Here is a 21,926-nt window from a genome sequence, read left to right as displayed (position 1 = left end):
ATGGAAAACAGAGAAATACTATTTGATCATGTGAATGTGCACATGCATGGCCATGCATAAACCAATATATGGAATATGTGCACACTGTAGAAACGTGTCTTTGTATCATTGTGATGACATAGTGGGGACCCTGTGTGGCTTCCAAACTTGTTTTATTTTGGAAAACAAGTATACATGTCAATAAAGGGGTCAAAGCAAGGCAGGATACTGGGATGCAGCCCACCTGGACAGGCCCGTAGCCAGGATTTCATTTCGGGGGGGGGGGGGTAAAAAATTTTCAGGGGGGATTTCGAGGGGGGTTGAGTTTGGGGGGGGGCTGAGTCTGAGTGAAAGAGGGTCTAGCCTAGCAAACCTTTTGTATCATTACCCCAAAACCCCCATGCATATGGGATATATTGAGTATGGTGATCAGATCATGATATGAATAAACATAACAGTTTAAATAATGCACCAGTAAGGCCTTTTCGCGAACCACCATGAGTATTTCGGGGGGGGGGCTGAAGCCCCTCAAGCCCCCCCCCCCCCGGCTACATGCCTGCACCTGGAGGTTCAGCCATATTTTGCCAACCAGATCAAAAGATAATGCCTGCTTCTGGTGACTACATTCTGGGTGCATGTTTGCTGAAACCATAGGAATATATATCCAAAATAATGTTGTACATAGCTTGCAAGTACACATGCAGCTCTGTGTGAGCAAGGTTGCCCCAATGAATTAAATACTTGGAAGGAAGTGATCAAATTTAAAATTTAAGAAGCCTCCTGTGCATGTAGGGCGTTCATATCTGAGGTTTTCTTTTAATTCTACCCTCAAGCACTTTAGGCATATTCAGGCACATAATCAAAGTCCTCAGTGTCCTGTTGTGTATTAAGAACTTCTAACTTGCAGACCCCCTCAGCAAACACACACCCTCCTCTCCCTGTTGCATGGCTCTGTTGCTCTCCTAATGATTAGATAATTCATAGTGCTTCAATGGCAGGGGGGGGGGGGGAACTATAAAACCTTACTATAGATTTTGCAAGCCAGTTGCCCATGTATCTTCTTTCTGCCAATTCCTCAGTCCCCAATCCTTTGCCCCTCTCTTCCTGGGCTCTATTGAATTTTTAATGCATTTCTGCTTCCCTTTGATTTTGCTCATCATACCTTCCCCTCCCAAAAAATAAAATAAGATTTTTCTGGTTTAAATTCTTTGGTCCATTTTGTCTCTTCTTTCAATTAGCCTGCTTTCACACAGTAATGCACAGTGTGCCCTAATTCAAAGTGATATAAAATTCTTGCCCCAATTCTATGCATCTACCAAGACAGAAATTGTATTTGAAATGTTGGTAAAGAATCCTGATCATTCTGAATTTATTTATTGTAGTCTTATTGGCTGTCGTGAGAACAAAGATCTAAAGGGTAACAATAGCACACAATGGGCGTTCCCAGATGATTTTCTTTTATTATGCAGTGGCTTTTCTGATCCATTGAATTTTATAGAGAGAGAAATTCCTCCAGCTTTCACTCCCATTTGTAACTCACTCAAGCGCAAGGGCAGATGTCTTCACTGTGTCTGGTTGTGATTCCTAGTAGGATTCCTTCCCAGGTAATCCTCAGACCTCGAGATGTTTGTCTGTTCTTAAGATGAAAAGCACATGTCTGCATTTTAAATGGATTAGGATCAGCTGGTTTTCCCTGTAATAGGCAGTAAGAGCATCCTAAAGCTTCGGAGAGCTTCTGTTGAACTATTTCAAAGTTCCTTGCTTGGGCGGTGATGGCACAATCATCAGCATAGATGAAACTCTCTGTCCCTTCTGGCAGTGGCTGATCATTTGTGTAAATGTTTATCATTGATGGAGCAAGCACATTCCCCTGAGGCAAGGCCATTCCTCTGTTTTCGCCATCTGCTTCTCTGGCCCTGGAACGCAACAAAAAAGCTCCTGTTTTGTAGCAGATTTTCTGTGAAGCAGGTGAGGTGGTAATCCTTTGTGATATTATACCTTTTTCTCAGGAGGAGGCAATGATTTATAGCAGTGGTTCCTAAACTTATTTGGCCTACCCCTGGAAATCAATTTTTCTAAATCCTCTCTTTTTTCTTTTATGCTTTCACCGCCCCCTTACAGTTATTCATTATCCCCAAATGCACCTGAGGCCATTACCGCCCCCCCCCCGATCGCTGCAGCGCCCACCAGGGGGCAGTAATGCCACTTTGGGAATCACTGATTTATAGTATCATAAGCTGCTGACAGGTCTATGAAGACAGTGCCTGTAATCTGCTGTCTTTCATAACCATCTTCTATGCGCCGAGTCAGGTTCAGCACTTGTGATGTGCAGCTTTTCCCTTTCCTGAAACCAGGTTGTTGTGGGATCATAAATGGGTCTATTTTTTCCAAAGATGGCACAACTTAGAATAGATAAATTTTAAGAAATTATATGGCCATTATTACATTATTGCAGTGAATGTGCCATGCAAAATTTGAACTAGTCAAAAAAAATTTTAACCAAAAACATAAGTGAAATGACAAGGGGGAGAAAATCAAAATTGGGCCCCTGTTTTCTTTGCAGATGTTCCTGTCCTCGATGTCTTTGTCGTAGTTGTTTTCTAATCTGACATCATGTTAGTTCTCATGTGTGGATAACTAATGACCAGATGACACAGAACAGCTTTATCTTGGACATGGAGATGTTTTACCTGCCAAATAAGGATATAAATCTTAGCTTATCTTCTTTGGCAAACTACTTAATAAGCCTTTTCAAGTACTTCAGTCGGCTGGAGTTAGCTCATGAAGCCTTAATTCCTTCAGACAACTAAACTCTAACAATGATATCCTGGATAATATTTTTTGTTAGAGTTTTAACATAGTATCTGTTTCTAATATACAGTTTTGTCTTGTTGTTAGTATTGGCTATTTTTCAAATTTCTAGCATAACCTATTTTGAGAACCAAGACAGGTTAACAATATATTAACCAACCTACAGATTTTTATTGCAAAGGCATTTGAATTGTAATTTTAGATTATAGAATTCTGGTGTGTGTGTATATGTGCATTCTGTTTTAATGTTGCCATCCTTTATACGATTTTTATATTTTTTAAAATTATATTTACAATGTATTTAACTGTAATGATAATGTTTTAACAATATTAACGATTTAATTTCTTTTAAACTTTTATAATTTTATGTTTTTACTTATTAAGCCTTTCCAGCACCACGTCACAAATGCCTTCTATTAAATTGCACTTGTCAACTGTAATTAATTACCTTTGGAGGTTTATTTTTTTTAAGAATCAATACAACACAGTGTAAATCCACACAAGTATTATCTGCTTGTGTGGATTTACGCTGTGTTGTGTTGTATTGATTCTTAAAAAAAAAAATTATCTGCGAGGAGCCCCCAGTGGCGCAGTGGGTTAAAGCACTGAGCTGCTGAGCTTGTTGATCGAAAGGTCGCAGGTTCGATTCCGGGGAGCAGCGTGAGCTTCCGCTGTCAGCCCTAGCTTCTGCCAACCTAGCAGTTCGAAAACATGCAAATGTGAGTAGATCAATAGGTACCGCTCCGACGGGAAGGCAACGGCGCTCTGTGCAGTCATGCCGGCCACATGACCTTGTCTACGGACAATGCTGGCTCTTCGGCTTAGAAATGGAGATGAGCACCACACCCCAGAGTCAGACATGACTGGGGACTACCTTTACCTTTACCTTTATTATCTGCCTATACAAGACTACAGTCCATAAGGATGAAGTTGCTTCTCCCTGAAGGGCAATTATTTTCTGCATAACAATTCTTCCTTTTGTAATCTTCTAACTGTCATTTTATATTATGTAAAAAATGAATATCGAAATGCTACATGGTATTTATTTATTTATGAAGCAATGAAGTTTTATTTCAGTTGCTTGACATACATTAGTGAGGAATATTTTCTTCTGTTTTCTGTACTGCTGAATTCACTAACTCTGCTTCCCATTTGCTCCTTTTCAGGAGTCTGTCATGATCGTTGTCTTTGGTTTGGAGTTTATCATACGCATCTGGTCTGCTGGCTGCTGTTGTCGATACCGTGGATGGCAAGGAAGATTGCGATTTGCAAGGAAACCATTCTGTGTTATAGGTATGTTTTCGTACTGTAGTTGTTAAATTTCTGTTTTCTGTTATGTTGATTTGAAACCTATTTGGATGTGCTGTTGATGGTTGTATTGGTTTGCCTAACTACCAATGGAAAGAGAAGCATCTTATACATCCTATAGAATTACACATAAGCATCTTCTTGGCTAAGTTATACAAAAACAATAAAAATGAGAAAGCACATGCAGAATGACAGCAGAATGCTTATACATATTTAAGCATTCTGTATCATATTTCTCCTCATTTTTTCTTAAATAATTTTGAAGTTTCACATATATATTCTTCCTCTCCAGAGGATTGTACAATTGTATGTTTGTTTCATATATATTGCATACAGTTGTGAAAGTTGATTTTATTGCTTTTTAAAAAGTGCATCATTTCTCCCTTTTTAAAATAGTTGCACAGTGTTAACCTTCTCTCTGCTAAGAGAATTTCTATACATAATTAGAAAATTCCGTAACATGTTCTACATATGTAGAAAGGTTTATTTTTAATGCCATAGATGCTGTTAGTTAATAAGTCTAAACAGCAGCGTCTATACACTTGTAAGACTAATAGTAAAACTGAACATCTCTTAGGGCCCTTCCACACAGCCATATAACCCAGAATATCAAGGCAGATAATCCACAATATCTGCTTTGAACTGGGTTATCTGAGTCCACACTGCCATATATTCCAAAGCAGAAGAGGAGGGATTTTATTCAGCTGTGTGGAAGGGGCCTTAAATGCTCCTTATTAGCAGTTGAATATTTTAATGTTCCTTTCCTGCACTAAACATTTTCCCAGTGCTTTCTGACCATTTTTTTTGGCATCATACATAAAAAGAAGCGGATCTTTTTAGTGTAATTAGATATTTGTGTAGTAAGGCTTTGTTGGTTACTGTCATGTTGACTCATTGTAAACTGTTTTTTATGTGTTGTACACCGCCGCGAGTCGCCCCAGGGCTGAGAGCGGCGGTTAATAAATGCATCAAATAAATAAATAAATAAATAAATAAATTTCAAAAGTTGGCCACTTATGTGATTAAATGCAAAATGATTAGAACAATAGTTCAAGATACAGTGCTAAATTTACATGATTGATTGATTTATCTATTTGTGGACTCAAAGCAGCTAACAACCTTACAATCTGGTCACAGGTTAAAACAGTGGTTCCCAACCTGTGGTCCATGGACCACCAGTGGTTTACAAGAATTAAAATATGGTCTGCGGCCTCGCCATTACCTCACCGTTGTAACAAGAGCGACTGGTCTTGCGAAACGCTCTTATAGTGCCAAGGTTTATTAAATATGGTTTTCTGGGGGCAAGCAGATGATGACTACCAGATGGCATGTGTTCTGTGTCAGAAACTAGAGCTGATGTGGCCTATCAGTGCATTTTTCTGAATCAGCACCCCAAATAACCAAACCAATTCTAAAACTGACCAAAAATTGATTCGTAACCCTTTTATTATATGTTTTTAATTGTGTTATTTGTAATCTCTGTATATATTGGGCTTGGTCTCCATGTAAGCCGCCCTGAGTTCCTTTGTGAGATGGATGCGGGATGTAAGAATGAAGTTATTGTTGTTGTTATTATTTGGTACTGATGTGGGAAAGTGGTCTCTGGTCAAAGTGGTCCCTGATGAAATAAAGGTTAGGAATCACAGGCATGCCCCTTATTCTTCTCCAAATGCCTGCTGGCAGAGGAAGGTCTTGATCTGGCTGAGGAAGGCCAGCATGGATGGGGCCATCCTGATCTCTCTTGGGAAGGAGTTCTACAGTTGGGAGCAGCCACCAAAAAAGGACCTCTCCCATGTTCCCACCAAATGTGCTCAACAGAGAGAAGTCCCTCCCCGGTTGATCATAAATGTCTAAATGTACATGATGTTGCAAACTGTTTCTGCTATGCCTTCTATTCCAGTGATTTGGTGGAACCAAAGGCTTGTACCCAAAAGGTTTTTTAAAAAATGGGGTGGCTCTATCTACTCTTTAGCTATTTAGTACGCAGAAATAGGAGCCTGCATCCAGATTATGTAGGAAGGAACCTTTCTGAAAATTAGAGGATAATATGAATCCAAAAAAGAAATTTGGGTAGAACAAAGGACAGCTTTGTAGCATTGGCTATGATTTTAATGGAATGAAGACATCAGGGTTTATTTACAGCCACTGTACATTTTGGTTAGGTTACATCTATTAGTGAATATATTACACCTATACTAAAATCTCTCCACTAGTTGCCAGTTCGTTTAGTGGCAAAGTGCTGGTTATTACCTTTAAAACCCTAAATGTTTTGAGTCCAAGTTACCTACTTCGCCTTTCCCATACAATCTGCCTGGGTCACTGAGGTCCTCTGGTTAGTGGCTACTCCAACCAGTCAAAACCTAATGGGCAGCCATCACTCAGGGGACCTTTTCATTGATTGCCCCAAGGCTGTGGAATTGCCAAAAAAGATTCAACAGCTAAGCCAGCTGCCAACATTTAAAACACAATTAAAAACTTGTCAATTTCAACAGGTCTACCTAGTCAATTTTAATCTATAATTGTAAATTTATATTTTGTTCGTACTGATGTTTTAATCTTTGTTCTCTCTTTTTCAAATATATGTATTTTATGATCTATGTTGAATCCTGCCTTGAGATATCAGGAGAGGCAGGTAACAAAAACTACAACAACAACCACAACAACAAATTATTATTATTATTATTATTATTATTATTATTATTATTATTATTATTATTATATAGCATTGCTATTCCACCAGGGAGAGTGTTGGGCCTCTTTCTTTTCCTATATAGTGGTTTGCTGTAATGGAAGTTGGTTGCTCACCAGCAAACTATACTATAAGCTTCTTCTGTATATCCAGATAACACCTATGGTGCATGCCCTCCTGCATTTTCCCTTAGAGTGTCCAGGTAATGCTTCAGGGGAAAACTAATGCTTTCAGCACAAAGCAGGAAAACTCTGCTTTGTGTCGTGGTAATTTGTCTGCTGGAAAGCCCTGGGTCTTACAGAAGTCTCGTGTCTTTCCAGGTGTGGAGGCTGTGTAGATGGGACTGAGGATTGCACTGTGAAACCTCCGGTGCCCATCTATATATCTGTCTTGGGTTTCTTGGACAGCCCCACCCCCTCCCTAAACCCCTTAATAAAGCTTTTAAATAACTCACCCAGCCACCCTTTTACCTTCTCCGGAGTTCTCCTGGGTCTTATCAATAACGAACTAAGAGAAGGGGGGAGGAAAATCACTTCTGCCCCCCCTTCTGTTGGTGCATCATGGTACGAACCAGGAGAACTCTGGAAAAAGTAAAATGGCATCCAGGTGAGTTATTTTCCACTTTTAAGGACTTTTTAAAGGGGTTTTCTTTTGTGTCCCGGTGCCCTGCTGGACTTTCCCCCAGAAACCTCCCCCAGAAAAAATGTGCTTTCTTGGGGGAGGGTGTGGACTAGAACCCAGGAACAATCATGTTTTTAAAATGCAAATGTTCCCAGATCAAACTGCTATCTGGAACCACCCACAGTGGTGGCAGCAAAAAGCCTGGTGGGTAGCCTCACCCCTCCATCTTGCCTTTCTACCCACCTTTTCACGGCCACCATCAGCTTCCCACCAGCCTTTTCACAGCCACCGCTACCTCTCCCTTCTTGGTCTCCAGCTGCGATCTCTTGCCCAACAGTGCAGATAGCTTTAGGTGTGTGATTCTAATGCAGCCGTCAATCAAATGCGCACCTCAATGTAATTGAGCCAAAAAAGGCGAACATTACAGACAAAGTAAATATGGTATTTATGTTTAAATATAAAATTGTTGTGAATTTCTTTAAGACCTCTTGTATGTAGGGAAATAGTATAGTAATGTTTGAAATAAATACCATAAATGCGAAAAAGTTGGTTTCTCTACTTGGGACTGTATTGTTAATATATTCCCATGTGTGTCATTACAAGTTTTCTTTTAAAAAAGAAAAAAGGAAAATGGTTAAGCTAAAAAAAAATGCCTGGGATCATAAAACATATTTTTCTAGTTTAAAATGTCCCTGTGAAGTAAACAGAATCAATAAAAATCCAATGAGAGATGAAAATCGCATATATTTGTAGCCTGCAAAGCTAACTCAAAGAAATAGTTTTGTGCTCTGTGTTTTTGCTTCCAAGGCTTTGCAGTCCTCAGTTTCTTTTGCAGTCCTCAACTTCTGTGTTTGAGATATGAAAGGTACACATTCCATCCTAAAGTCACCATATTCACAAATATCACTCGGTATTTTGGTTGGAGAAAGAGAAAATTTAACAGTTGAGCAGCCGGCCACACAGTGAGTTCTGCAATGAAATAATCCCAGAACTTCTCTTTAAATTCCTTCAAACTGTCTGCCAAACTATGGCCTTGAAGCAATCCCATCGTTGTGAAATACCAGCATCCAAAGAATGGAGCAAAGGCCTGATCAATTGCTACCTTTAGGAGAACAATTTTTATGTGTTGCATTCCTTTTCCTGGGGTTATTTTGTCTACCAAGACGTACCAGTAATGTAGGGGTGGTCCCATGGTACATCCTGTAATGAACATGTGTAACATGCGGTCAGCATCCCACTTCAGTGCAGGGTTCCTCCTTCTCTCCAAAGATTGCTGAATTATATCTGCAGTTCCCAGTAAAACACCACAGCTCACCGTATTGGTAATGATAAGGTTGCGGCCCCCAAAAAGTGGTGCGTAGAAGCGTGCCAGGGCAGCCAGCTGTCGTAGAATATTAGCACGCATCTTCCTTCTCTCATCTCTAAAATAAACGTTTGCAGGTCTGGTAATAACAGTGAGAGCTTTCCTGATCTTTCATCTTCTTCTTTTCCACAACGAGCTCTTTTTCAGGAACTACTGTATTGTGGTCTTGTAGACATTATTTAAGTCTAAATAACACATAATGAAGACCAAAAGGAAAATCAATGCAGGTCAAGAACATGAAGGAGGCACAAGAAATGCATCATAGTATTCTAGTGAAGAATGTTGCTTGTGCTTTATTGTGATGTCACTGCTGGTCTTCCACCTCTTGCTGTTCAGGAAGCAAAAAAATCACATATGCGAATCAAATGGAAATACATACCTTTCCTTTTGTTGTACCATGTATGAAGTACAATTCAAAGAAGATAAAATTTAATGCTTTCTTAATTTCAAATTGACTTACATACAGCTCTTGTTTTTGATAATTTCCCCTTGATAATTCTTCCATTGAGTTGTGTGACGAAGTGAAAATTATACATAGCTCACATTTGATCAGCCCACACACTCCCTTGCCAGAGAAAGAAAATATACCACGCAGATGAGCAGTAAAATACAAGTAGTGGACCATCTAGTCCAACTCCCTGCCATGCAGGAAAAGCACAATCCAAGTATCCCTGATAGTTGGCCATCCAGGCTCTGTTTACAAGCTTCCAAGGAAGGAGCTTCCACCAGACTCTGAGGCAGAGAGTTCCACGGTTGAACAACTGTCACGGTCATGAAGTTCTTTCTAATGTTCAGGTGGACTTTCTTTTCCTGTAATTTGGACTGAAAAAGTCTTAATCTGGGAAAAGCTAAAAACATACAATGTGTGTATTCCATATTGTTAAAGGTGCTAAGAGGCACATCCCACAAATTGCCATTGCTCATATAATTCAGAAATATCACCCACATTTCTGAATGCCTCCTGCTAGCCCTTGATACTCTAGTGCAGAGCAATAGCAGAAATTAATTTTCACATCCCAGACCACATTATGATTCGAGATTTATGTGACATCTCAGCCTTTTCAGTTTCTTAAGTCTTAAAGTGAAAAAGTCACTTTGTATCTTGAAACAAAAATTACAAAAACTGGGAAAGTGACATTTGTATTTCCCATGTTGATAATTAATAATATTCTCATACAGAAAATGTCATGTATCTACTTGAGAGTGCAGACATTTTTGGCTAAGCTAACAACATCTGCAAAAATCAGACAGTGCTATTTATTCAGAGAATTTCCTAAACATATTCTGCCAATTAGTCTTTACAGGTGATGCTCAATCATAACCAGTCTGGCTTGAAGCAAACACATTTCGTTTAAGAGAAAAGACTACTCCTGCAAAGCAGATAAAGCAAATGTTTGTCAAAATATAGGGATCTGAATCAATGCTTTTTTTAGGGTAAGCAAAAGCATGGTAGTTTGTTTGGGTTCTTTATCATATACGGATAGCTTGTTTTCCTTCATATCAAGAACTCCCAGGAAAGGAATGTGTGCATTTTAGTGGTGCTACGGCATGGAAATGTAATGGAGAGATGGGGAGAGTTGATATAATTCTTGAGTCACTCCCAGGTTCTTTGTCACACACTAATCATGATTTCAAAGATGTCGCCAATGTATACTGCCATATGAGCAGCTTGTAAGTGGGCTCTTTGAGTATGACTTGTTCAGGGTTGGCCCTGGAAATCTGGCTCCATCCATCGTTTGCCCACTTGCAAGCTGCTCACATAGTGACAATGCATTTGGAAGATCTTCTGTCATGAGGAAGAGTTACAAAGAAACTCTGGAACACTTTGGGGAAAAAATCATATCCATCATCTTAGTGTAGTATCATTTGTATAGACAAAATTTGCCTTTATCTTCAGCGATGATTATGATATATAAATAAAAGCATGTGGAGCCTCAACTCCTCAGATGCACATATCAAAACAAAATATCATAAAACTGAGGATGAGTTTTCTTTGACTGCCATAAAAACACACTTTTCTGTCTCTGCCACCTAAATCTTGATTTTGCTTTCATTTACTGAAAAGTTAACAACCTATACATTAACAACCCCACCAGATGGGCCACCAGAATCACCACGCATCATGGCGAATCCAGTGGTGCCTGGTGGGGGGAACCCATCATCCCATACCCCACATCCCTCGGCTTCTCCCCACCTCATCCCGTGGGAGAAAGTGGCTTCTCTCCATTGACTCCATTATTCATTTATTTATTTATTTGCTATATTTTTATCCTGCCCTTCTCAAGCCCAAATGTGTCTCAAGGTGGCTTACAGTTTGGCAGCCATTCAGTGCCATTGAACATGGTATGCCTTCTGTGTTGTCACAGAATGGAGCCCCACCATAAGTAGTTCTACGTCATGGAATGGAAGCTGTAGGGCTCCATTGTAAAACCCCTCCTTTCTAATCCCTGTGCAAATAAAATGCGGGGAGGGGAGATGTTTTTAATACTGTCCGTCGCTGGCACTGAGCTTTCCCATTCAAGTAAACAACTTTTGCTCATGTTTCACAGAGACCACATAGAAGAGCTAGAGTGTGCTATTGTTCTTGCCCATTTCCTCAAAAGAAAGGCATGTTATTTTATTATCTGTACTACAATTGGAGATGACCCTGCAGTTTATATGTGCATCTTTACTTAGACAGAATATCTGCACTTGCAGTGTCTGACAAACTCGTTTGTACATTGAAAGCAGCAAAAACTGAATTAAATAAACGTCCTCACAGAGGTTTGATATTCATTCCTTTTAATTTACCAAGAGACACTTGATTTCTTTTACTTCAACAACACAATGGATGGAATGCTGGAGGATTGTTTTCTTGAGCAAATAATAAGTATGACAAAGCATTAATAACCCAGCTGTTTAGCAGATATGACATCTATTTCATTACATTTGTTTGTGTGTGTTGTCTTTCACATAACAATAAAATACATCATTCATTTACATTTTTGAAGATGTTCTTAATCTACCCTGTATTGGATTCATGAGATGCATTGGCTGTATATAAGAAAGAATTCTGGGTGACATCACTTTTATTGTAAGCAATGGCCTCCAATTGGAACCCATGAAACTGGCACACAGATTAAATGAGTGTTGTAACATACCTGCCTTGAAATGCAAAAAATATGCTGAAGAAGAGTGTTTGGGGAAAGTAGAAAAATTACTAGAATAATTGCATTAAGGTGGTATTTTAGAGCACTGAATTTAATGAAATATTTTATATTATTTGTTAAACTTTCAGACTTATAGGGACATTGTAATTATTGCAGCTCACTCACTTTTCAAACTTTTAGATGTTGAAAATGTTGCCCATGCATTTTAATATCTTCATTGACACAGAACTAACATTAGTGCTTATTGCCTCTCCTTATAGATAACCCTATTCTAAAAAGCGAAGTGGAAAATCTGATATTATATGCAATTGATTCCTTCTTTCAGGGCTGCCTCTGTGTCCCTTTTGAACACTGAGCTCTATATTTTGTCAGAAATATTGTTCTGATTGCACAATCGGACTCAACACAGAAATGGCACAAACACTGTTCTCAATGCATAAAATCACCCCATTCACCCAATCTACAATAATATGCTGTGTAATTATTACTGGTCAATGCACATTCATTAATATATTTTGTAATATATTTCTTTCAGACATAATAGTTCTCATCGCTTCAATAGCAGTTGTTTCTGCAAAAACTCAGGGTAACATTTTTGCAACATCAGCACTCAGGAGTCTTCGTTTCCTGCAGATCCTTCGCATGGTGCGCATGGACCGAAGAGGAGGAACCTGGAAACTATTAGGTTCAGTGGTTTATGCACATAGTAAGGTACGGATTAATGCACTCCTCTGATTTTCATCTGTGTAAATCATATGTGAATATCAAACAAAGGGAGGGAGGGAGGTGCAAGGAGCATATTTCTTTTAACCATAGCTATCCAGTTCATTTTACATAGTCAGAAAGAATTTGGCATTTTCTTTCTTGAACAGTAGGATTCATGGTATGGATGATGCTCCTCCAAGTGTAATGTCTTGGTAGTGAGTCCATAGGTGGCTGTGGAGCCCTATTCTTGATCCGCATGTTCTCCCGCAGTGAGGACATTGGTTTCCAGGTGGAAGGTGGTCCCAGTCAGGGTTGGCTTGATGCGCCTTCCTCTTAGCAATTTTCTCCCTTTCACCCTTCCTTTGTGCCTCTTTGAATTCTGCAGCACTGCTGGTCACAACTGACCTCCAGTTAGAGCGCTCAAGGGCCAGGGATTCCCATTCTCGGTGTCTATGCTACAGTTTTTAAGATTGGCTTTTAGCCCATCTTTAAATCTCTTTTCCTGTCCACCAATATTACATTTCCAGTTCTTGAGTTGGAAATATAGTAACTGTTTTGGGAAGTGGTGATTGGGCATTCGGACAACATGGCTACACGACACACCTATCTTGCAAGTGTGGAAAGGTTCTGCTGTTCAAAGAGAAATTGATAAATCCTCTAGGTGAATGCAACCTTTTAGGCATCCTTGAAATCATATGCATTAAAGCAGTATGATTGTTTACTCCTTGTTTTGAGGAAAATACACACCACAATGATTTTGTACTGATCTAAGTGTTCATAGAACTTACCAAAAATATGTGTCTTCCAACAGATGATTTGTTACAGTTGTCGAAATATGTGCTTCCATTTTAATTCTATCTTTTCTTATCCTACAGGAGTTAATCACAGCTTGGTACATAGGATTTTTGGTACTCATTTTTTCATCTTTCCTTGTCTATCTGGTTGAAAAAGATGAAAATGATCAGTTTTCTACATATGCGGATGCTCTGTGGTGGGGCACAGTAAGTACAAAATAAGCAGAACAACAATGAATAAAGTAATAAATAAATGAATGATTGACACTATGCAATATTTTATACTGGTATTTATATACTGAATTGTATTTGGTGAACGGAGCAAACATAAATGTAGCCTCCTTGGACCTAACTTTATTTGATCCTAATAGTGGGATTTGAGAGGACTTCTCAAGAAATGGAAGGTGCAAAATATATTTAGAAACTTATTATATTGTTGCTTGAGTTTTCACACTAGAGTTCCACATGTGTTAAAACAAGCAAGTGTTAGACATAGACGTAGACTCATAGGTGTTCCTTCCTATTCAGCCGTCCTCCTCCCTTGCTGTTTGTTACAGGGAACTACCTAACCAGCTCAGAAAGAACATGTGGGCACTGAGACAAAAAGAGAGCAATATGAGTCTTCGTTTTCAGCACTTTCGGGCTTTCTCAGCAAAGGATCACAACCTTTTCACAAGGGTGTTGGGTGGAACAAGCACTCTATCTACACTGTCAACTTTCTAACATCTCAGTCCATTCTGTTGAAAATAAGACAGTGCAGCAAGGAACGGTTTCTGCATTCAGAGAGTGATGTGGTTCCATTGCTCTCAGTGAGATGTATATTTGGATGTGCACCCCAAAGTGAGAAAGCATTCACTTATCCTAACATGCTGGCATTGGCAGACTATTGTATTTACCAGACAAAACATCCTAGTTCCATTTATGATTCTTCCACAGTATCGTATGTAATGGTGATCTAGCTGTGCCTTAATGGAAACCCAATTTTGAAACATCTTCTATAATCGTAGATAGGGGAAGGCGTGATGCTTTATTGGCAGCAGCTGAATGGAGTGCTGGTATTTAGAAACACAGCGGTCCCACATGATAGAGTAATGGCCCTTTGTGTGATTAGCTAAGAGTTAGATTTCAGGAGCAATTATTTTTGATAAGCAGAGCAATTATTTCCAGTTTTAAAAAGATGTACTAATATTATCACTTACAACATTTGATTAATTTTAATCTGTTTGCATAATTAAGAGTTAATTGTAATTCATTGCAATAAATTTTGCTTTGTTAAATTATATATCTTGGGAATTCAGCCTTTTGATATTATCTTAATTTGGATGCACTGATCTAATTTTGTTCCATTAGTGATAATTATAACAAAAGGGGCAGTTTTAAATTCTTTTGAGCAAGAATGTAGGGAGTTATCTCATGCTAGGATGAATTCTTTCTGTACCCTTCCATATACAGATATAGCTTAGTTGCAGTGTCTCTCCATGGCCTCAGTCCTATCCCATCATCTGAGTCCCTGCTGGACTCCTATTAATTGGACTGCTCAGGACCAGAACCGAAGGCTTTCTGTGAACAGAGTGTATTGGGTACCATCTAACTGTGACTGTGATCTCCTTCTATATAAAAAAATATTCTTGATTCTACCAATGAAGGATTTTACATTTTTGCCATTCCTCCAAACATATACATTCAGTACTTTGCAATATATATAACAATCAAGGAATATATCAAGTTCTGAAGAACTTTAAGCTTGGATACTTCAGTACTGTGATCCTATGGCAGTAACATCATGTGGAAGTCCCTGTGTCAGTGATAACAGCACTGGGATAGACACTTCCTATATCTCTTGCCTCCAAAGAAAAAAATACAACACTTCTATCTGGCTACATAATAATAGGTCTCTAGAATTGCTTTTATATCACTTTTTGTTTTCCTGAGATTTCCTGTGAGAACGGTTTAATTAGGCCTCCTCGCATGAATGCAAAGCATGAGAAGTTGCTATTACACGGGTTTTGGCCTTTGATTAAGGAACATGGCTTGGGAGGCAAGGCGGGGGAAGAGGGTGGCAGAGGAACAATGGCTTCAAACTACAGGAAAGAAGATTCCACCTGAACATTAGGAAGAACTTCCTGACTGTGAGAGCTGTTCAGCAGTGGAACTCTCTGCCCTGGAGTGTGATGGAGACTCCTTCTTTGGAGGCTTTTAAGCAGAGGCTGGATGGCCATCTGTTGGGAGTGCTTTGAATGCAATTTTCCTGCTTCTTGGCAAGGGGTTGGACGGGATGGCCCATGAGGTCTCTTCCAACTCTAGGAGTCTATGATTCTATGAGGATGCTGTGTCATGTACCACTCAGTGCTATTTCATTGACCTTTATAAATACATAATTCCCAAAACGAATTAACCACTGCATATTTGTATTTTTGTTTAGGAAATGTAGTGACTCCTATAGCTAAGGCATTAGGATCAATTCACATATTTTCCCCCCTCTCGACAACTGATGGGTACAGTGATTTCATTATTTTAACACTTTTTTAAAAAAAAAATTAATTTGTCAACAGGTTTTTTTAATATCTCCTTAAACACTTTTGTTGAGAGATAGCTCTGTTTTTAACAATTGGAATGTGGACTTGTAGAGAAATGTCATCTTTCCATTGCTTAAGAGCCATTCTGTAATTTAGTGGCTCAAAGGAGTCTCTGACAGATGTGATGTTTTTGTCAGGACTTCGGCACTTATTGGATGTGTGAAAGAATAAGGTAGATTTCATCCCTGGAGAAAGATGTGCTGCGATTTCTTATTTCTCTCAATTACATAAAAATCTGAAGGACCCTCAGTATGCCTCCCTGCTGAGGAGGCTGTGATCCTGCAGTGCCATTAGTGAGAAGAGGCAGCTGGCTCCGTCTCTTCCGTAAGCTCTTCCTCCTTTCATCAAATATAGCTGGGAAACATCTCCCTATTCTCCAGTCACTGGCAATGAGAGCAGCTGGGATGAAGGCTTCATAATTTGGGCTCATTCCTGATAAACAGGGTGATGTTGATTTGTTGGGAGAAGGACTTTGGGAAATGGCAAGTCCATCAAGGAAAGATATCGGTTCATCCCTTGTTAACATTTCAAGTCTTAATTGTCCCTACAGTCGTTTGAAGACTATATCTCCCCCACGCCCCTCATAAGCTTACATCCAATGTGTGCTTTTGGCATGACTGTCCTTTCTGCTCAAATCCATGAATATGCATATGCTATGATTGCCTAGATGTAATGAAATCAAGCCAATTTTATCTCAGACAGGAAGGAGGGCAGAGTTGAAGTACTCTTAATGCCTTGTCATTAGTAAGAGCATAGTCACTGCACAAGATGTATCCATGATAATGATATAATTAACTTTCATAAACCAGTCTCTTCACAAGGGCACTATGTATGGGAGGAAATCACACTTAGCAAATCAAGATCCATTTGGCACTAAGGAGTGGTTAATAGGCAAGCTTATTTTTATACCTAATGGGCGGGCCAAAGAAGGAAACTACCATCCATGTTTAGTCCAGCAGAAAACCTGGTTGGTCTTTGAATCTGTAAAGCTCCAAGCAAACTATACCACTATCAAAAACAGAGAGTAGGGAACATCCTGCCATTTCCTGCCTCATGCCAATTGGAGACAGGAGACTTAGTGAATTTGCCCTGCCATTAATATATATGATGCTAAAGAAGCCATGTATACATTGCCGAAGTGACACAGCGGGTTAAGCTGCTAGCTGCAGGAAATCTGCTGACCGGATGGTTAGCAGTTTGAAGCCGCAAGTCAATATGAGCTCCAAGTTGTCAGCCCTAACTTCTGTCTACCTAGCAGTTCGAAAGCATGTAATATGAGTAGATCAATAGGTACAACCTCAGCAGGGAGGTAAAAGGGCTCCCCATGCAGACATGCGGATGTGCTGGTAACTATGCTGTCTATGGACAACTATGCTGTCTATGGACAACAGGCTCCTCAGCATGGAAAAATGGAACAAGAGCACCTCCCCATGGCTAGAGTTGAGCATCACCTCCAGACACCGGAGATAAAAAGGGGAAGGCCTTTATCTCTCTCTGTGTATTGTATGTCATTGTTCACAGTGTAAAAAGACATTGAATGTTTGCTTTATATATATATAACTGTAATACACTCTGAGTCCCTCCGGGGAGATAAAGCAGAATATAAATAAAGTGTATTATTATTATTATTATTATTATTATTATTATTATTCTAAAATAAATATAATGTCTTCTTAAATTGCATTAACTTACCTTATATAGATATATTAAAGTGCTCTCAGAAACCTCAAGTCTTGTCTTTCCAGACCACCTTTACTTTCCATCAATCCCTCATTTCTATTCCTGCAAATGAAAGTGTATTTTGATTATTGCTCATAGAATTTTGTAGACTTCTGGATTAATTCTAACTTACATTTCACTGCCAGCAAAGTGCAGCAAAGGCTAAGATTGAAGTCACCAGTCAGCTATGGAAACCCACTGGGTGATCTTGGGCAAGATACATTCTCACAGCTTCAGAGGGAAGCAAAGGCAAAAGTAAAGCCTCTCTGAAAAAACCTAATGATAGATTCTCCTTCGGGTCACTGTAAGTTGGAAAGGGCTTGAAGACACACAATACACACACACAAATGTCACAGTTATCTCAAAGTTCATATTTCAATTCCTTTAAAGAAATCTGATCCTGTTATTTAAAAAGCAGGAATACTATATTAACATTCCCACTGGTTTCAAATTCCTTTTGCTAAAAGGATAAAATTATTTTCTTGAACTATGAGAAGCAGGTGCATTTTGTCTAATGATGAAGATAGTTCTGAGAAAAAGACTTATTTTCAGAAATGGGGAGATGTATTCAATCCTCCTCCTCCTCCTCCTCAATGTCTACTTTCTGCTAGCTCTAATATGAATATAAAATGTCTGTAATATTTCAATTATTGGTTGATTTGCTTAATTTGGATATAGTGTAATCTTCCATCTCATGGCAATATTTAGCCATTTGTCCCTTTCCCACCTCCACATTTGTGTGTTCTTATTTTTACCATCTTGCTTGATAAAGACTTCTGGAGAAATCAAAATCTTGCCTGGTATTCCCAGTTGGCATATTAAAGTTATTAAAGGTGTTCAATTAAATATCTTTCTTAATTAGGTGGATTTTTAAAAAATCTAATTTGAGTCCCTTGCGAGGAGAAAGGCAGAATATAAATTAAACGAATACATTAATATTATCCCAACTACAGATTTAAATTATTTAGGAAGTAGCTTAGAAAAATATCTCTTTAAAAAAAACAAATATTTTATGTAACTGGAGAGATGGAACTGTTTTAGTGAGAGCAGCCCATTGAAGAATATGCTTACTGTCCAGGAGAAGCCTTGATCGGTCTGGAAAGTTTGTCTTTGTGACTAATGCCGAGTTAAGCCTAGAATTCTTGACACTAGCTCTTTCCACTTTTTGCCCACATTAATTTACACTTGCTTCCTTTCAGATCACTTTGACAACTATTGGCTATGGAGATAAAACACCCCTTACTTGGCTAGGAAGACTGCTTTCTGCAGGATTCGCACTCCTTGGGATTTCTTTCTTTGCACTGCCTGCTGTGAGTATCTTTGCAACTACAGTACATATTAAACTTAAACTACTTTATTCACGGTTGCTGACACTGCAGGACAAAGTGTTAACAGCCTGGGTCAATGTGTTTGTAACCAGGACCTCAACTTTTGTTATATTTCATCATTACTGAGTAATTTTTGTTTTTAAAAAGCCATGTCCTATGACACATTCTCACATTGATCCGACATATCCAAAAGTTTTATCTGATAATCTGGTGCCTTAAATTGTCACAGTCTTAAATAATAAACAACTTATGTGTGATGCATATTAGATTAAGTCAACGCATAATTACTCTGGTCCCCACTGTTCTTAAATGGCAGGGGATTCAGATTCAGCTCATCCTTGTTTGTACCTATTGCAGCATTTTCTCCAGCAGCAGTAGGCTGGAAGACCTGCTTCATGTTGTCAGCACAGAAGCATCCTCAGTCTCATCCAAGAATGCACTTCATCATGTAGTAAACCTCCATGAGATTATACTTAATGATTTTTTTTTTCATGTCAGGAGTGACTTGAGAAACTGCAAGTCGCTTCTGGTGTGAGAGAATTGGCCGTCTGCAAGGAAGTTGCCCAGGGAACACCCAGATGTTTTGATGTTTTACCATCCTCAAGGGAGGCTTCTCTCATATCCCTGCATGGGGAGCTGGAGCTGACAGAGAGAGCTCACCCACGCTCTCCCGGATTTGAACCTCCGACCTGTTGGTCTTCAGTCCTTCCAGCACAAGGGTTTAACCCATTGTGCCACTGGGGGCTCCTCATGAAAGAAATGGTTTTCATACAGATCCATTCACGGAGGATGGGGGAGAAGGTGCTACAAAAAATAATGCCCAATTTTGGCATTGACAAAGAAGCACCTATGGAAAAAAATACTCATATTGGAGAAGGTGACAGAACAGGTTGTGCTGTCTTCTTGGGGTTTATGCAATTACAAATATTATCAACCAAACCTGAAACGTTGAAGTTGTGAAATAATTACCTACATTGTTTCTCATGCCCTGCAAAAATGTTATTTCACATTAATTATTAAAATAAAACATTTGCCCGAGAGAGCAGATGATTTCCGAACCAGCTGCTATTACCTTGAAACAAACTGACTAATCATTAATTCTTAAAATTCTTATGAATACTTATACCTACCAGATAAAACAACTCACTGGCTTGCTGGTCTACAGACATTAACACCTACTTGAATAGTTTTGAAATACACTGCATTCAAAATAAATTGTGTAGATATCAATGTGCCACAGATGAAATTTGATGACAAATTCCATTAAATAGCCTTTTTCTATATTTATAAAGTGTATTTTCCAAATAATATAGCTCAATTCAACAAGATTCTTTCACTTGTGCCTCGTGGGATAGTGTGACCTCCAGTAAAGTGTGGGAGATGGCACTAGGAATTGACAAAACAATTGTGAAAATCAGTGTCTTTTATTTCAGTGGTAATCTCTGCAAAAAGAAGAAAATGTGTTCATCCCTTATCCCTCCCATGACCTAAAACCTTTCTTGAAGTGGAACTTAAACGCTTGAACCCCCAAATCTACTTGAAATACCAAATATTGGTTGGTTTCAAGTATTCATGAAGGACTTTATCACATGATACTTTTGTTGCACAATTGCACTGAATTAATTCCATATTTGATCCTTCCTTATCACATTACATCGTCACTCACCTATTGTTGTATTATATTTCTATTGCTATTAAATCACAACTTTTCATTTATGGAAAAAAAAACCATCAGTCACTCCAATATCACTGTTATTCAACTATTGTTTCTGTTGTGATTGTTTCATTCCACTGTAGTTCCAATAAACCAGCAGCCTTGTACTATGATTAGATATGGCTCTTCCTAGTCTCAAGAAGACTGAAGGCACACCACTTTACTCTGTTCCACGGGATTTAATTTTTTTGTTTTCTTTTGTTTTGCCATCATTGTGCATTTGCACTTCTGTGTGGAGGGTCACCAGAGTCCTGCAATTATGTAATTACGGCAGTGCCCTCCATTTGCAAAAACTGCATATTGCTGTGAGATAACAAGACTGAAGTGATAAAGCCTGGAGAAAAGCATGGATGAAGTAAAAGATAGGAATATGTATATAATATATATATATATGATTGCAGATATTTTGTGCTCTTGTCGCTTGTCAAAATGAGTGTCCTGACAAATAACATTTGTTGTTCTGTACACCAGGGAATTCTTGGGTCAGGATTTGCATTAAAAGTACAGGAACAGCACCGCCAGAAACATTTTGAAAAAAGAAGAAATCCTGCTGCCAGCTTAATCCAGGTAAGTGGCGTAGAAATCAGATCTTCAAAAGTACTGGTTAATGGCTATTGCAATTGTTACTACACTGTGTTTTTTAAATGTAAAAATTATGTAAATAATTTCTCATGATGAAACATGTTCAGGTGTTTTCTTCATGCCAGTTGTGCCAAGAACTGTGTATGTGTACTGCTTTGTATGTGTACTGTGATTGCACTGAGTCCCCTTTGGGGTGAGAAGGGCAGAATATAAATAAATTATTTCTATTATTATTATTATTATTATTATTATTATTATTATTATTATTTATGGTTCTAAGTTTCTACAGGGACTCCTAGATAAATACCTCAAAGTTGTTTAAATCCAACAAATTAGCTGCTTAGGAGTAGAGGCTGGATTTTGCCCCATATGTCTTTGGCTCCCCTGCTCAACAACATAGTTGGGCTTTCAAAAAGTAATATGTACATGCAAACATAATCATTCAATATTAGCTTTATTGAACTGGAGTCTTTGGGTGTAATCCTCCATTTATTTATCGTGTCATCAGCAACCATTGTATTGCAATTCTAACAGAGCAAAACAAACACACAGATTAAAAAGAAAAAGAAAAAAACACACAGATTTTGC

At 38.7% G+C, this 21,926-nt stretch overlaps 1 protein-coding gene and 1 pseudogene across 4 annotated transcripts in view; one reads left to right on the top strand and one right to left on the bottom strand.

Moving 5' to 3' along the window:
- Nucleotides 1-21,926, top strand: part of KCNQ5 (potassium voltage-gated channel subfamily Q member 5) — a 367,068-nt gene that overhangs the window by 311,214 nt on the left and 33,928 nt on the right. For all 4 annotated transcript variants that reach the window (XM_060752906.2, XM_060752905.2, XM_060752907.2 and 1 more), the window contains exons 3-7: nucleotides 3,957-4,083; nucleotides 12,456-12,631; nucleotides 13,501-13,626; nucleotides 18,914-19,024; nucleotides 21,228-21,323. In XM_060752906.2, the coding sequence (XP_060608889.2) occupies nucleotides 3,957-4,083; nucleotides 12,456-12,631; nucleotides 13,501-13,626; nucleotides 18,914-19,024; nucleotides 21,228-21,323 (636 nt within the window). The remainder of the gene's footprint in view (nucleotides 1-3,956; nucleotides 4,084-12,455; nucleotides 12,632-13,500; nucleotides 13,627-18,913; nucleotides 19,025-21,227; nucleotides 21,324-21,926) is intronic.
- On the bottom strand, nucleotides 8,247-8,813 carry LOC132761778 (mpv17-like protein 2 pseudogene; annotated as a pseudogene).

Source organism: Anolis sagrei, chromosome 1, assembly GCF_037176765.1.
Source record: "Anolis sagrei isolate rAnoSag1 chromosome 1, rAnoSag1.mat, whole genome shotgun sequence".
Taxonomy (NCBI): Eukaryota; Metazoa; Chordata; class Lepidosauria; order Squamata; family Dactyloidae; genus Anolis; species Anolis sagrei.
Note: the sequence above shows the minus strand (reverse complement) of the source record. Positions and strands in the feature narration are given on the sequence as shown.